The 17,069-nt window shown below is 44.5% G+C and overlaps 1 protein-coding gene across 1 annotated transcript in view; it reads left to right on the top strand.

Annotated features, from left to right (window-relative positions):
- Positions 1-17,069, top strand: part of CCDC3 (coiled-coil domain containing 3) — a 124,566-nt gene that overhangs the window by 41,961 nt on the left and 65,536 nt on the right. The window contains exon 2 of the mRNA XM_063448219.1: positions 1,389-1,563. Coding sequence (XP_063304289.1) covers positions 1,389-1,563 — 175 coding nt within the window. The remainder of the gene's footprint in view (positions 1-1,388; positions 1,564-17,069) is intronic.

The raw sequence follows: 17,069 nt of genomic DNA on the forward strand, positions 1-17,069 counted from the left end.
TTAAAGTGATATTTTTCAACCTGTGGACCAATACATATGCTTATATTTTTTATGTAGACAATCTGCACTACTACTGTTTTCTCTTTTTTCCTTTTATATACATCATTATTGCTGGAAGCTACACCTAATACCGATAACAGTTTGTATATATATATACTTCTTTTTTGTCTCATATATGGTAAATTGCTCCACTCACTATCACACATTATTGGTTCAATGAATACAATTGTATTCATCAGAGAAACCAGATTCTGTTTGATATGATAACTGCACTTTCATAGTTATTGAATTTATTTAAAATTTGTTTTGAAGAAAAATCATGGATGCAGTAGTATGCATCTAGGGAAGTCTCTGTGAACAAGTCCCAAGTCCTAATTTGCCCAATGAGTTGGTGTTCCACAAATAATGTTAAATATGGTCCTGCCCTTTCCAGTTTACACTTGTGCTCTCAGACCTCAAGCAGAGGTACATCTTCTGACTGTCATTCAATGGATTTTAAAATGGGTTCTTTCTCACACTGTGCATAAGGTCCAGCTCCTTCAATTAAAGTCTATTTAGTATTATAACCTCCATCTCTTAAACAAGGTGCAATATTTCTAGGTATAGTTCTACCAATTCTGTATTTTGGCATCCAGTTTCTGTTTGCTGTCATAGTTTTTCATCCTGAGAATAAACGAATCAGAGCTAGTTACGTTCCACACAGGTCAAAACAAATCACTTTCATCATTACATATATCTCCTTTACTTCCACTTTAATACATTGACCTAAACAAGACACTTTCCCCACATGGAAATGTCAGAGGACACGGATAATGCATTTGATACATGCGCCATCATTTCCACATTGCCATTCTTGATTGATGATACCTTACTGACCATGATAAGTTTAAATCCTCGGAGTCCCTTACTTTATGGAAAGTCTTCACTATTTCATGCACTGTCTGGGAACACAGCCAATACTGAATGTTTTTGTTACGATATATTATACATTTAATATATCTGAACCCTATGCCAGAAAGACAAGTAGCCAAACATGTCCACTGTGATTCTATCACAAAAGATGGTGATTTAATTAACTAGCACATCTGGGCAAAAACATATTTGTCAAGATAAATTGCATGATTTTGCTGTAACTTGTTAAACAAAAGAACAAAACTTGGGATTACACGATTATGGCACTTCTGGAGTGGCACTGGCGTGTTTACAAATGGAAAGACGATTATTTGATTACAGAAGTTTTTACTTGTAAAATGATCAATCACTGCCACTGGGGAATTGTGATACTGTGGAGCAGACACAAAGGCATTTTAAGAAAATGAAATCCATCTTTATTTTATTTATTTTTATCCAATTTCCTTCTGTCTTTTTTTTTTTTTTTTTTCTTGTAGAATGGATGAGAATTACAATTTACTCCCACATGGGGTGAACTTCCAGGATGCAATATTTGCAGATACACAAGAAAACAGACAAATGTTTTCTAGTCTTTTCCAATTTGCCAACTGTTCTCAAGGGCACCACAAGACAGCATTGTCCCCGGACTGGGCAGTCCAAGAAGACAACAGGGTAAGGAGGTTTTGTTTTTATTATGTTTTGTTTTTTCCAGTTACACCTATAACCGTTTCAGGAGAGTATGGGTGTTTGACAGGAGACTCACTCCTCTTCTTAGTACTGCTGTTAATATTGAAGAGATATAATTGTAAAGAGTAAAAGCTATTATAATCACATTTTAAACCACTATACTTTACTTTGCATTTAGAATTTTCACCTAGAATATGTTAATGCATAGAAATAATTATTAATAAATGTGCAGTTGAAGCCTCCTCACAACATACCTCCAAAGGGGTCAGACCCACCAGAAAGGTGGGGGGAGGGAGGGGGGGGGTGGTCCACCCATAGAATTGACATGTCAGGCTGGCATGAATACACACCAGGCTGCCTGACAATTACGTAGGCCAACCCACCAAGGGCAGACCATACAGGGAGCACTGTTTCATTGCTGTCTGCAGAGTACGAATGCTCTGAGTGAGGTACAAGAGCGTTAAATGATATGCTTGCGCTATGCTTGTAGGGGACAGTTACCTGGGGTCCCAAAAAGTGGGACAACAGGGAACAAAGTCGGAACAGGACCTGGAAATTGGGGCTGTCCCACAGAAAACGTGATGGTTGGGAGGCATGTCACAGTTCTCAACCATGGATTGTATGTTAAAAACACATTATTAGTCTTTAGTTTGTGTGCCAATATAGTCCACAGCACTATACAGTGACATGAAGAAACTTTGTATAAATGATAAATGTTTACAGGATGAGAGGTGAGAGGGCCTTGTACAAATAAGCTCATTATCTGGAATCTGAATGGATGTAAACATGTTTTATCTGGCTAAAGAGACAGTAAGTGGAGGGCATCGGTTTATTAATATTTAGCATTCTAGTAGTCACTGTCACATGTGAGTTTAACACACTAACATGTATTTAAAAATAAAGGACATACTTCCAAACTCAGCCTCCTGTTATTAACCCATGCTGTGTTTTCCCTGATGTTCTCTTGTCCTGTGACTCCCAAGCAGTATAACCACTCTCTTGCTGCAGAGTAGTGCTGCCCAACACCTGGATAAACTGCTAGGTGGGCACTGAGGACTGGCATCGGGAGAGCATAACACTCCTTGTTTGCTGTGTGGAGCGTTCGGCACTGGCTGTCAAAATCAAGGCATTTGTGAGGTGTGAAATATAAAATTAAATGTAGAAATTGACACTTGCAACCGGGTGCCTCCATCTTGACTCCCTGTCAATCATTATTACAAGCTCTGTTCTTTGCACCTGGTGTTCTCTATAGAAGCATAGAGAAAGCATACAGAGACAAGGAGAAACAATGAAACAATGGGGTCATGTATGAATTTTTAAAAATGGTCTAAATTACTAAAAGTGGGGCAGTCACCTTTGAAACCTGTAAAAACAGCAGGTACATTGTATTTTACTATGCTACCTTATATATTTTCACCACTTTTCAGAACACAACACTTTTACAACCCTATAATCCTATAACAAGTTATAGGGGATTATCAGTATTTAAAGGGACACTCTAGTGCCAGGAAAACAATCAGTTTTCCTAGCACTGCAGGTCCCCTCTCCCTCCCACCCTCATCCCAGGTTGCTGAAGTGGTTAAAACCCCTTCAGTGACTTACCTGTATCCAGCACCGATGTCCCTCGGCGCTGGTTCAGGGTCCGCCCACGCTCCTCCCCCGCCAATGTCATCCAGCGGGGGAGACCTTTGCGCATGCACGGCCGGCGGTGGTGGAGACCTAATGCGCATGCGCGGCAATGCCGCGCACGCGCATTAGACCTCCCCATAGGAAAGCATTGAAAGATGCTTTCAATGCTTTCCTATGGGGATTTCAGCGACCATAAACCAGGAAGTACCCACTTCTAGTAGACAGCCACTAGAGGTGGAGTTAACCCTGCAAGGTAATTATTGCAGTTTATAGAAAACTGCAATAATTACAGTTGCAGGGTTAAGGGTAGTGGGAGTTAGCACCCAGACCACTCCAATCGGCAGAAGTGGTCTGGGTGCCTGGAGTGTCCCTTTAATTCAGTGTTGCAGTTTTCAGAGAAGTGTCCGTTCCCTTTTAGTCTCTTTATGGTCTAGCTATTTGGCTCACATAATGTACTACTATACATTGACTCAGCAGATATTGAATGACAGATCCATTTTATATTGCAGCCAAATATTTTTCGTCAGTGGGAACCAATATGCATATTTAAATTTTGTGACTGGGGCAAATTCTTTGTTTTATATGCATTTCTTAGCACATTGTGCCATTGTCCTTTGGTAAATAAGCACCAGAAAGATTTCATTATTTTTTCTTTCCGACAGATTGCCTTGTCTAGGCAAATCTGCTTTTCTCATTAAATTGTTGCTCAAAATAAAGTGACTTGTGTGGGAGCTGGAATGTAAGAACGTAGCTTCATATTTGCAGTCAATGATCTTTCATTTGTTTCTTATATTCCAAACAATACTCTATGAAGTCCCTGCCAGCCTTTAAATGGACAGAGCACAATATTGCATTCTTTTGCCATTTCAGTCTGCACTTTGTATCCTGAGTATGATTTACCAGTCTGTTCTGGTATTGCTGAATATTGACTGTGTCAAAAGGCATAAAGAAGCCACTAGCACCCACCTACATATATACAGTTGTGCTCACAAGTTTGCATACCCTCGGAGAATTGGTAATATATGTACCATTTTTAACAAAAAAAAAGGGAGCAGGCAAAACACATGTATTTTATTTCTGGCCACAATCATAAAACAAAATATGGCAACAAAGAAAAAAATGAAATGACCCCTTTTTTTTTTTTTTTTTAAATACTTTATTTTTGCATCTTGGCAGACAGAGTTATGCTTCAAACAGTGTATGGGCTTGCGCAGAAGCCACGAAACATATTCATCATGAGTACATAATTTCAGGCTGTACAGTTATGCTGAGACAAGTCCTCCCATATCATAATGCTATCATCATCACAGTCCGCCAAGGCATTTTTTCTTATATTTTCCTTCTTTGCGTTGTATAGGTGTAACCATTATAAAACATTAGAAAAAATAAAAACATAACATGACATTACGGAACATATCGTAACTCAATGGGCCAGAGCGACAAGTCCCTCCACTCGGGACCTCACCAGTTGTTGTGTACCTGCGTATTTGTCTGGCACTTCGAGTTTGAGTACAGGTTATGCACTGAAGTGTGTTGTGTGGTTATTCGCTAGTGTTCTGGAGATTATGAGAAGGATCCCCACGTTCTCCCTACCCCTAATTTGTAGGGAAGGAAAGACGCAGAGGGAGAGAAGAAAAAGAAGAGAAGAAAGAGAGAAAAAGCGGAAGGAAGAGGGGGGGGGGGGGGGAGGTCCCATGCGACGTCCCAGCTCGGCTTGCAATTAATGTGAAGCTTTTGGTAAACTGTTGATCTAGGGGGGATTGAGAAGAACATAGTCATGCCAAGGCTCCCATAATTTGTCGAATTTAGATGTGGTCCCTCTCAGTCTAGCCGTTAGGCTATCCATTAGGTGTACCTCCTTTATGTTTCCTATTACTCTCTGGATGTTGGGTAATTCCGTTTGTAGCCAAGTTTGCGCCATAGCTCTCCTAGCCGCCAGAGTGATTTTATGTACTAATTTTTGTTCCTCTCTCGTCCAGTTAACTATGGGTCTGTTTAGGAGGTATGTCCATGGGACAAGGTCAGGTGCTTTATGGAAAATTCCAAACAGTACGAGATGTATCTGAGACCAGTATCGTTGAGCTTTGGGGCATTCCCACCACATGTGAAGGTATGTGCCCCTGTGTCCACAACCCCTCCAACACTCATCAGTGGGTGTTTGTCTCATGCGGTGCAGTGTGACTGGGGTGGTGTACCACCTAAACATTGTTTTGTAGGATTGTTCCTGTAATGTTACACAGATGGATACGTTGTGGTTTGCCTCCCAAATGTCCCTCCAATCCTCCCCCTCCAGCACCTCCCCCAGATCCCTTTCCCACGCCTCTGTGTATGTTAGTGGACCCCATTCCTTTGTTTCTGAGCATATGTGTGTGTACATCGTCGTTATTAAGCCTTTTCGCGTGGATTCGTTTAGGCACATTCTCTCAAAAAATGTCATAGGGCCGGTCGCTGAAATGACCCCTTTTTAAAAGTCTGCATACCCTTAGTTCTTAAAGGACCACTATAGGCACCCAGACCACTTCAGCTCAATGAAGTGGTCTGTGTGCCGGGTCCATCTAGGGTTAACCCTGCAGCTGTAAACATAGCAGTTTCAGAGAAACTGCTATGTTTCACTGAGGGTTAATCCAGCCTCTAGTGGCTGTCTCATTGACAGCCGCTAGAGGCGCTTCCACGCTTCTCACTGTGAAAACCACAGTGAGAAGATGCTGACGTCCATAGGAAAGCATTGAGGGGGATGGGGGGAAGGACATAGTGCATCCACATAAGAGCTAACAAACTCATTGACTATTTATACACAGACACCAATTGCAATTTAAAAAGCCACCCATGTGGGAAATTAACCTTTAATTGCCATTTAACCTGCGTGTGTCACCTTGTGTGTCTGTAACAAGGCCAAACATTCAAGGGTATGTAAACCTGATCAGGGCCATTTAGGTGATTTCTGTTATCATTATTATTTAAAAAGGAGCCAAACAACTATGTGATAATAAATGGCTTCATATGATCTCTACCCTTTTTTTGCATATTCAGTTCTATTTTCAAAATATAATAGAAAAATCTCCCCATATATGTACGTTGGATGTAGACAGGAGGATCAATGTAATCTTCTTTATCCCAGCATTTTAACTTTAAGGGAAAGAAGATAAAAGAACATAGTGTACCACTTTAAAATATAGTAAACACTTTATTGTCTGCACTTACAACATGCAAGAAGGTTAAATGCCCATCAGGTATTGTTGTGAACTTCTTGGTAGATCTCCCAGTCGGAAATGCAGGAAACCAAATTGAAGAAACACGAACAAAATAAATTGGAACTTAAATAAAATCAAAAGTCCGTAAATAAAGTGTTCTTTGCCGCCCTGTTTTCAAAATCAATGCCAAAATTTCTGTTAGGGTATGCAAACTTTTAAACACAATTGTATACATCTATACTCACTCTTTTCCAAAGGTGCAAAATTAACTCTGGGTCCACAACGAACTGCTGAAAATATGTACAATTTTCAGGCTGGAGTATCCCTTTAAGGAAGAATTTGGTGCTATGTTTAACCTATGCTGATAATGTTGTAGGAGTGTTTCTGTACTTTTCATAACATCAAAGAAGAAGATCGCTTCCTTGACAAAATTATTCATGACTACAACTATATGGTAATGAGGCAAGATGTAAAATAACATATCATGCCATTAATTCTGTTTGTGATATATCTATATATATATATATATATATATATATATAAAACACTCTTTTATATATGTATTTTATTATATATATACAGATCAGCCACAACATTAAAACCACTGAATAACATTGATTATATTGTTACAGATGCACCTGTCAAGGGGTGGGATATGTTAGACAGCAAGAGAACAGTCAGTTCTTGAATTTCATGTTTTGGAAGCAGGACAAATTGGCAAGTGAGAAGATCTGAGTGACTTTGACAAGGGCCAAATAGTGATGGTTAGACAACTTGGTCAGAGCATCTCCAAAACAGCAAGTCTTGTGAGGTGTTCTGCCTCATGCAGTGGTTACCTACCAAAAGTGGAGTAAGGAAAGACAACCAGTGAACCAGCATCAGGGTCATGAGCACTCAAGGCTCATTGATGCATATGGGGAATGAAGGGTAAAAATTGCTGAAAAACATAATGCTGGCCATGATAGAAAGGTGTCAGAACATTGCAGTTTGCTATATATGGGTCTGCGTAGCTGCAGACCAACCAGAGTGCCCATGATGACCTCTGCCCACCGCCTACTGCATCTTCAATGGGGATTTGACTGTCAGAACTGGACCATTGAGCAATGGAAGAAGGTTGCCTGATCTGATGAATCACATTTTCTTTTTAGATCAGGTGAATGACTGGGTGCATGTGCGTTGTTTACCTGGGAAATAGATGGCAGCAGGATGCACTGTGGGAAGAGGCAGGCCAACAAAGGCAGTGTTATGCTCTGGGCTATGTTCTGTTGGGAAACCTTGGGTCCTAGCATTCATGTGGATGTTCCTTTGACTTATACCACCTATCTAGAGATGTTTCAGCCCTTCAAGGTAATGGTGTTCCCTGGTGGCAGTAGCCTCTTTCAGCAGGATAATTTACCTTGCAACACTGTAAAAATTGTTTAGGAATGGTTTGAGGAGCATGACAAACCGTTCAAGGTGTTGCCTTGGCCTCCAAATTCCCCAGATCTCAATCCGATTGAGCATCTGTGGTATGTGTTGGGACAACAAATATGATCTATGGAGTCCACATCTCACAACTTGCTTGTCTTTGTGCCAGGACACATTCAGAAGTCTTGTGGAGTCTATGCCTCAACACTTCACAACTTTTATTGCAGCATGAGGGGGACCTACATGATATTAGGCAGGAGGTTTTAAAGTTGTGGTTGATTAGTATATATAATGTTTTTATTTTTGTGTATGAATTTATTTAGTCTAAGATAAACTCTAATTGAACTGCGTTGTGATGTAAAGTGTGCTCTACATTGCTAAAAATAATAATCTAGGTTTAGAAGAAAATGGAGCATCAAATGCAAAAAATAAAAATGTGAAAACAAGTTATAGGTGACATACCATGTTTTATGCAATAGTTTAAGTTTCAGAGAAGTTACATTTTAGATTTAAATCGAAATGTGTGACATTATAGAGCCTGTTAGTCTGTGATGACAAAGAAAGGGTCAAACCTATATAATGTCCTGTAAATAATGGAAATTAACCCATATCATATTTTGATTCATTTATTCATTTAAAACTTTTGTCCATCTGACTATTCCATTTAAAGTATCTATACTTTATATCAAACAGCTTGATGGATTTGGTTGGCTGGTTTATTTTTGTAGCTAATGTAAAAGCTCCTACCATTTTTTGGGTTTTTTTGGGAACATAATCCTGATAATATATTTCGTTATATTTGTGAAGTAGTCCTACCTTTATGTTTTTTTTTAATGTATGTCAATTAAGCAAGCCAATATGTTTGTTTGTATATTGGAATTAGCTTTACCAGTGTGTTTGTTTATATATGGCGACATTAAACCTCTCAATCTTCACCTGCCTGGCACAGCCTGTGTGAATCTGTCATCTGTGTCACAGTGTGCTATTGGCAACATCCTGGGATAGGATGGAATCCTGCTGGTTTAGTGGGCTAAGAGAAAGGGACATTGCCTCTGCTTCAAATAATCATTCCAGGTCTGGTTGGATAGCTAGGAAAATAAAATACTGACTGCCATTTAGCTGCTTTGTTGTCCAATTACTGGAGTTGTTATACCATCATTCAGTATATTGGAAATATCACAAGGAGGTGTACTGTGTATTCTTAGAGATATTTTACTCCAACCTGTCTCTGAAGAATAACATTATAATGGGAAGGTTTTGTCAGAGAAACGGTCTTGTTTTTTTAAGAAGATGCAGGAACCGCAAACAAGCATGATAAAGACCTGTTTGGTCGAAACGTTGCTGCTTCTACTCATTTTGTGACAATAAATCTGCCTGCGGCTTACACAATTAGAGTGCCTGTGATTCTATTCTACTGTCTTGTTGTTTTTTTAAATGTATTGCTACTTTTACAGCTTTTATTATAATGACAGCCTTGATGCGGTTTGTGGATTGAAATTAGATATTAGTACAACTGTAAATGTACCGTCAGAAGAACTCTCACATTAGTCAACATTTTCAGGTTTATTATTATTATTATTGCCATTTATAAAGCGCCAACAGATTTCGTAGCACTTTACAATATTATGAGAGGGGGGGATTTACCTATAAATAGGACAATTAGAAGAAAACTTACAGGAATGATGGGTTGAAGAGGACCCTGCTCAAACGAGCTTACAGTCTATAGGAGGTGGGGTATAAAACACATTAGGACAGGAAATAGCAGTCAAATTAGGTGGGAGTGAAGAAAGTTTTCAGGTTTGTCACAGTTTAGTATATTTCCTCTGATTTCAGCATAGGCTATGTTAATATTAATCAAAAACTACATGCATGTTAAACATTATGCTATTTATAATGAACTTTACAATCCAAATCTATTTTCCCCAGAGCAAGAAAACCCTAGGGTTTTCTTATTTCCAAACTCTTAGTTCCACATTTAAAAAACAAAAAGGCAAAACTGAGCCTTCAGAACTGAGCCTTATAACCACCGCCAATATGACCATCTTGATTCATAACATAAAAATGAATCAATTTAGATATGTACCAATATCCCATATTTTTACATGTTCAAAAATATCCCAAACACCAGACAAGATTGGATTGTACTCCACTCTCTCTGCCTCTTCAGCTTGAATAGCCCTGCACGGCCGAGGGTACAAATGAGGCTCCATTCTGTATGGCCCTGTCTCTCTCTCGGTAGAGCAGAAACTACTGGAGGTGCTAACATGGCCAGGAGGGCCTGTGGCAACAGCAGCACAGGGCCCTATATTTTCCCTCCAAAGAGCAGAGGGAGGTCCCCGAATCCCTTTAGGGCCCTGGCAAAGTCATATGATCAGCTGCCCTGCAGGAAGTTCCACCATTGATGATCTCACTATGGACCCTTACATTTTTCAATCATGATTTTAAACCAAACACTCCAGATACTAGTTCTCACTTCTCACCAAATTTAATTTTCCCTTAGTAAGCACTGCGTTCTAATAATGCCAGTCTTAGAATTCTAGATGCAAAGATTCTCTACGTCAAAAACTCTTAGGAACAACTTTTATTGTCTACAAAATCTGAAACCCCAACAATATAGTTTCCAGCCTTTACTTATTAGTGAAGCCAGACTGGGATTATTTTTTTTTCCACTTTGAAAGGTCATTGGTGTATTCCTGTGGGATTTGGCTTTTCATGCTAGTTCTAATGCCAACCACATGTTGGAACCCTATAAATAATTGTATGTAAGTTTTGTTATTCTTCTTCTATGCATATAATATGTTTAGCACCCAATCTGTCAGTCTAACTAAATGTTAAGCACTCTCTGAAACAGTTCTAGCAGAAAACAGAGTAGTGAGGGTAACAACACAAGTTTGAGGAAATTGGAAATTTAGGGAGTTAAAAGCAGACACTGGAAAAAGCCCAGAAATTGAAAGAACTTAAAGAAGCACCCGAGTGAAGTAATTCTTTATTTATTTATAGAAACATAGAAACGTAGAATGTGACGGCAGATAAGAACCATTCGGCCCATCTAGCCTGCCTAATTTTATAAATACTTTCATTAGTCCCTGGCCTTATCTTAAGTCTAGGATAGCCTTATGCCTATCCCACGTATGCTTAAACTCCTTTACTGTGTTAACCTCTACCACTTCAGCTGGAAGGCTATTCCATGCATCCACTACCCTCTCAGTAAAGTAATACTTCATGATATTATTTTTAAACCTTTGCCCCTCTAATTTAAGACTATGTCCTCTTGTTGTGGTAATTTTTCTTCTTTTAAATATAGTCTCCTCCTGTACTGTGTTGATTCCCTTTATGTATTTACATTTTTCTATCATATCCCCCCTGTCTCATCTTTCCTCCAGTCTATTCTTTATGACTTTTTTTATTCCATGTAAACAGGGACAGAAATTCTGCAGGGGCTTGCATTAGGCAGTGCTGTAATTTAACATCATTAGACCTTGTGTTGCGGTGCACAGGTTGTGTAGCATCAGTGGCTGTTTTATTAAAGGAAATCTGTGAATCTTGACATTTGCACAGACGTTATTCGGCATGTGCTAAACGTTTATATAAACCTTTGTACAGACGATATTCGTCATGCACTATAACCTTAAACTAAATAAGACACGGACACAGTTAATTCTGTTGGAGTATAAAGTCCACAGCTTTTATTAATTAAATTATTAATTAAATTATCATAAATTAACATAATTAACATAATTCAGGGTCATTGTCCAACTATACATTAAATTACTATACCCCCCACACAGTACCCCTGACAATGACCCTACCAATAGAACAATATATAACAAATAACAATTCACTTGAAACACGGCCTACCAAAGAGGCCCCACATCATATTGTTAACTGTAGGGGTGTACCTCAGACACCCCTACACCCACAGGTTCGTCGCCACCGAAGAGCTAGAACCAACCAGTCCTTAATTCCATCAGGCCTACACCTCGGCCTGTCCAGTCCAAACTCTACGCCAAATTCCAATTTCTACTATGCCCTGTTCCGCCACAGCACATGGCTTGACCTCCTTAAGCGCATGTGCGACCCCCACCACACCTAAACAGGGCCTGCTCAATACCTTCGTGGAACCCAAGGTTCAACAAATCGTTCCCCACGTCTGACAGGTGTACACCGTCCCTCCTGAAATACCCAGGTAACATGCCCTCCAACTCTCTGTGACGCACCACTATGCCCCCAGAACGCCTAATAAAAACTGACATAATCTTATTAACCTTACCCCTCGATCGAGCTATTGCAGCCGGATCCCTGGCGTGCCGCCACGCAAAGCGCGGAACCATCTCAGACCACACCACCACCACACCAGGAACCAGCTCCCTCAGCCGATCCACATCCCTTTTCATCCTTCTCACCAATTCCCTTTGTGGAATCCCACCTAAGTCGTTCCCCCCTCCATGAATCAATACCACATCCGGGACCGACCCACCAACCACCTTCTGAAACAAGAAATTACACAAACTCTGCCAACTAGCGCCCCTGAAACCAAACCAACATAGAGTCACTCGTTCCAAAGGAAAGCCCAGCTGTGATCCGCTTCTGCGAACTGCGGCTCTCTTCTCCGCCCAGTACACATACGAGTGGCCCAGCAACCAAACTTCCAAACCTGAAAAGAGACAAAATTAGTGGCAGAAAAAAGGCAACGTCCCCATCCCATATACTTGCACCCTAGCAATTACACCAACTTATCTGGCCTTACATACGAGCGGAATCGCACGGACTCCCACCTCCCTATTTGTTTGATCTTCTCGTCCCCCAAACCTAAACGCGCAGCCTCCGTCGCTGCCCCAATGCGAAAGGAGTGCGTCCCAAATTGACTCTGCTCCAGGCCCATTTTCTGCAAACCCCTTCGAAAGACCCGCAGAAACTGAAATCGCGACAACGCTGAACCATCGGCGTGTAAAAAGAAACAACCCTTACCTTCCGGCCGAACCTCACAGTACTTTGTGCCACAAGCCACCGGGCAAGCCTCTGATCCTGGCAACTCATACAGTACCACCGCACGTCCCTTGCCGTAAACGTCCGTTTTAGACCGGCGCAGCCATATCCGCACCTGATCATTACCTATGACCACATCCTCGAACATCAGACCGCCGTTCCCCAACTTGTTGGCACTCACCAGCTCACTAATGCGAAAAGCACCAAAAAACGCCCAGACAAACGCCCCAGAAAATAGTGCTACTTCGAAAGGGGAATTACACAGATCGATCAACACCCCTAACAGGTTTTGCAAGACCGAAAACGACACCGGTCGCCTCGGGTCCGCGAGCTTCTTACCCTTCTTAAAGCCCTTCAAAGCCTGGCGTATTAGAAAATTCTTCGTAATGTCCTCCCACCCATTGAACTTGAACAAAAACGCCATGGCAGACATGCACCTATCTATCATTGCCGGTGACGCCTGGTTAGCAAACAAGCGACACAGTACCCACAACAGCACGTCCACCCTCTGCCCCTGCGAACTGTCACCCCCTACCTGCAGTACCGCCTCGTCCCATTCTTTCCAAACCTTGACGTAGCCTGACCAAGTGCTCGGCGCAAGAGAATTCTTTATACACTTCCCCAAGCATGCGGTCCCGAGCTGCCACATCTCGCCAGGGCAAGCCTGCCCCTGTGCCATAGCTTCCGGCGCCGCTTCCCGAAATCGTTCCCACTGAAAACGAGAAAGGGCATCAGCTACCACATTCAACATACCAGGGATGTGCCTAGCCCTAAACACCAAATTAAAAGACATACAAAGAAGGACAAAACGCCGCAGCAAACACAAAACAGGGGGAGACGACGCCGACAAACTATTGATCGCCTGTACTACCGCCATGTTATCCGAGTGAAATATAATATGCTTATTGGACAACACCCGCCCCCACAAACTCACCGCTACCACCACCGGGAATAGCTCCAGAAACGCTAGGTTTTTAATCAGCGAACTCTGCCTCCAGGCCTCAGGCCATGGCTCAGCGCACCAGTGACCCCCCAGGTAAGCCCCAAAACCTATGCTACCAGAAGCGTCGGTGTATAGACCAACAACCTCCCCTGACGCCGCCGGCTCTCGAAAAATCACCGTCCCATTAAAATCCTGCAAGAACCGGTCCCACACCATTAAATCCGCCTTCATATCCGCCGAAACCCTAATGTAATGTGACGGCAGACGCACCTTACTCGTAGCTTGCGCAAGGCGCCTACAGAAAACCCTCCCCATGGGTATGACCCGGCATGCGAAATTAAGGCTCCCTACCAGCGATTGGAGCCCACGCAGTGTCACCTTCTTGGCCCTCCCTACCGTGGCCACCAGCTCCCGTAGCCGTGATAATTTGTCCCCCGGCAACCTGCATTCCCATTTACTTGAGTCAATTTCTAAGCCCAAAAAACTAAGGCACGTCGTAGGCCCCACCGTCTTGTCCTCCGCCAGGGGAACCCCTACTCTGTGCGCCACCCACTGAAACACGTCCAATATCTGTCTACAGCGGTCCGAGTCCCGCGGGCCCACGCAAAGAAAATCGTCGAGGTAATGCACCACCGCACCCCCTGCCGATTCCGTCCGCACAACCCACTCCAAGAAGGTACTAAACCTCTCGAAATAGGCGCACGAGATCGAACACCCCATAGGCAGGCACAGATCAACAAAATATTCCCCTTCAAAACAGCAACCGAGCAGATGATGGCAGTCAGGGTGTATCGGGAGCAGTCGAAATGCTGCTTCCACATCTACCTTGGCCATCAGCGCACCATGCCCCAGCCTCCGAACCAACTCGACTGCCTTGTCAAATGACGTATAAGAGACGGAGCTAAGAGCCGTGTCGATGTCATCATTCACCGAAGCCCCTTTCGGGTACGATAAATGGTGAATCAACCTGAATTTGCCTGCCTCCTTCTTGGGAACCACGCCCAGCGGGGATATTCGCAAATCGGGCAATGGCGGTGCCGAGAACGGTCCCGCCATCCTCCCCAGTTGCACTTCCTTACTTAGCTTGTCCTTCACTACCTCTGGGTGTTCCCGCACTGACTTAAGATTCCCACATAACGTACCAGGTCCCCTAACTACGTAGGGAATAAAGAACCCCTCCCGAAAACCCCGCCACAAGAAAATAGCATCTTCCCTGTTAACGTATCGCCTTAGCCAAGGCAACATCACGCCTATTTTCACCGGAGACACTCCCAACGGAAGCAGCGGTAGCTGCCGCCCCTGCGGGCCCACTTCCCCCGCCAGACTTACCCTTTTTGAAACAACGGTTGACACCGTGGGTCCCCCCGCAGCCTGAGCATTCGTGCCGGAACCTGCAATTATTTCCCCATTTGCAATGTCCCTCGTTGAACATCCAACAGAAACCTTTCTTTTGCCCAGCCGACCCGGCCCCTGGGGCCGTGCCGGCTGCCCCAGGAAAGGGCGCCGTCTTCTGGGCCATCATAAGGCGCATCCATAACGGCAGGTCCATTTGGTCCCACCGCATGCTCGCATTCGCTGCCAGCCGCTGACGAAATTGTTCGTCGTACCTCCACCAAGCCAAACCTCCGTAGGTTCGGTACGCATCACCTATCCCATCCAAATAACAAAATAGTTCTGAGCAACGCCCCGGAGCCTTCTCCCCGATTACACTAGCTAGAATGCAGAAGGCCCTCAACCAATTCCCAAAGGTCTTAGGTATCTTGCGATACCTCCGCCTTTTCTCCTCCTCCTCCTTTTTGGCATCCTTCTTATCCTCCTCCTTCAAGTCTAAGAACTCCTCTAGGGGAAGGAGGGAAAATATCTCCACAAACTCACCTTTCCATATCTTCTCTTTCACTTCCACTTTTAAATGACATCCGAGGGGGCCCGCGAAGGACACGTGCACATTCTGCCGCGCCGCATCCGGGACATCACCTACCTCACGCTCTTCGCCCCCTCCTTCCAACCCAGACAACTCAGCCCCCGCTCCCGACTCACCTCCGCCGTGCGCGGACAGCTGTGTCCCCCCGAGCCCTGCAGCCGTGCCCCGACTACTCTCTCGCGCCCACACTTTCCCGAATTGCGCAGGCGACCCCTCTGTCCCAGACCAAGAATCTAAAAATGTTCTTAAATCATTTAACAACTGTCCTGGGTGTCGTGTGTGTGGGAACTCACCACTCAAACCTCTGGCCGCAGCTGGCTGCAGAGGCGCCGTCCTTCCGTCCACCTTTTCAGGCACCGGAGAATCCCGTTGTCGCCGACTCCCATCCGCCTGGACTCGCCTCGAGACCGTAGGGGTATTGCTCCGAGACCTGTAGGGAGAAGGAAATCTGGGTAGTCTGTCCTGAACCTTCCTCACCCGCCTTTCCTCCCTACGTTCCTCCCAATCCTCCTCAGCAACGCTGCGTCTCGCAGGGCGACTGCCCTCACGAGGTGGTCCCCTCCACCGATCACTGAGCCTCTCTCCCGGCGAACCTGATCTTCTCCGCTGACTCCTCCTCCTGCTATCCCTGGAATCACGCCTCCTGCAACAGGAGCCTGCTACGCTGCACCCGCTCCGCGCAGGCGATCTTTCCCTGCTCCCTGAACTCCTTGTTCTGCTCCTCGAAACGCTGCGCCTGACGCCATAGAAGCGTCGTTCTGCTCTCCACTCACTCCCTGCGGCCTCCCTGTCATGAAGCTGACCCTGGGAGCGGCCAGATGGGCCCTCTCGCCTACCGCTGACATCCCGAACCAGCTTAACAGCATGAGCACCCTGTCCCTCAACTGTCAGTGCCGAGCCTGGCCTCTCCTCGGCCATCTGCCCCAAGCCAGATTCATCATCGCTATCCTGCCCAGACCCACTCGCTTCTTGTGAGATCCCCTTGTCCCTGCATCTGTCTCCCCGACCTGCCTCAGCCTGAGACGTCCCTGCCATCACTCCGCTGTCCTGGCCTCCCCCCACGGCCTGAGGGGCCGTCATACATCCGCCATCACCATCACTCCCCAGCCCTCCAGCATTCACACTAGTGGCTGACTCACCGGGACATGTCCGCTTCGTGCCGCCGCTCACATGACTCCCAGCCGGCCTGGCCTCCGTCCCGGCCGTCTTCTGAGATCCGCCCGGACCGTTCCTCCTGCCAGCCGCGGAACCGCGTGGCTTGGATCCTTCCGCTACCATGCGCTGTGCGGCCGTCCTCGCCAGGCCGCTGCCGCGCCCACCGGAGCGAGCCGTGCGCCTGCCTGGCTCTGTTGACCGGGCCTCACCCGGACCGTCGGTCACACCACATCCCGCCGAAGGGCTCCTCCTCCGCCGC

This window comes from Pelobates fuscus, chromosome 3 (assembly GCF_036172605.1).
Source record: "Pelobates fuscus isolate aPelFus1 chromosome 3, aPelFus1.pri, whole genome shotgun sequence".
NCBI lineage: Eukaryota > Metazoa > Chordata > Amphibia > Anura > Pelobatidae > Pelobates > Pelobates fuscus.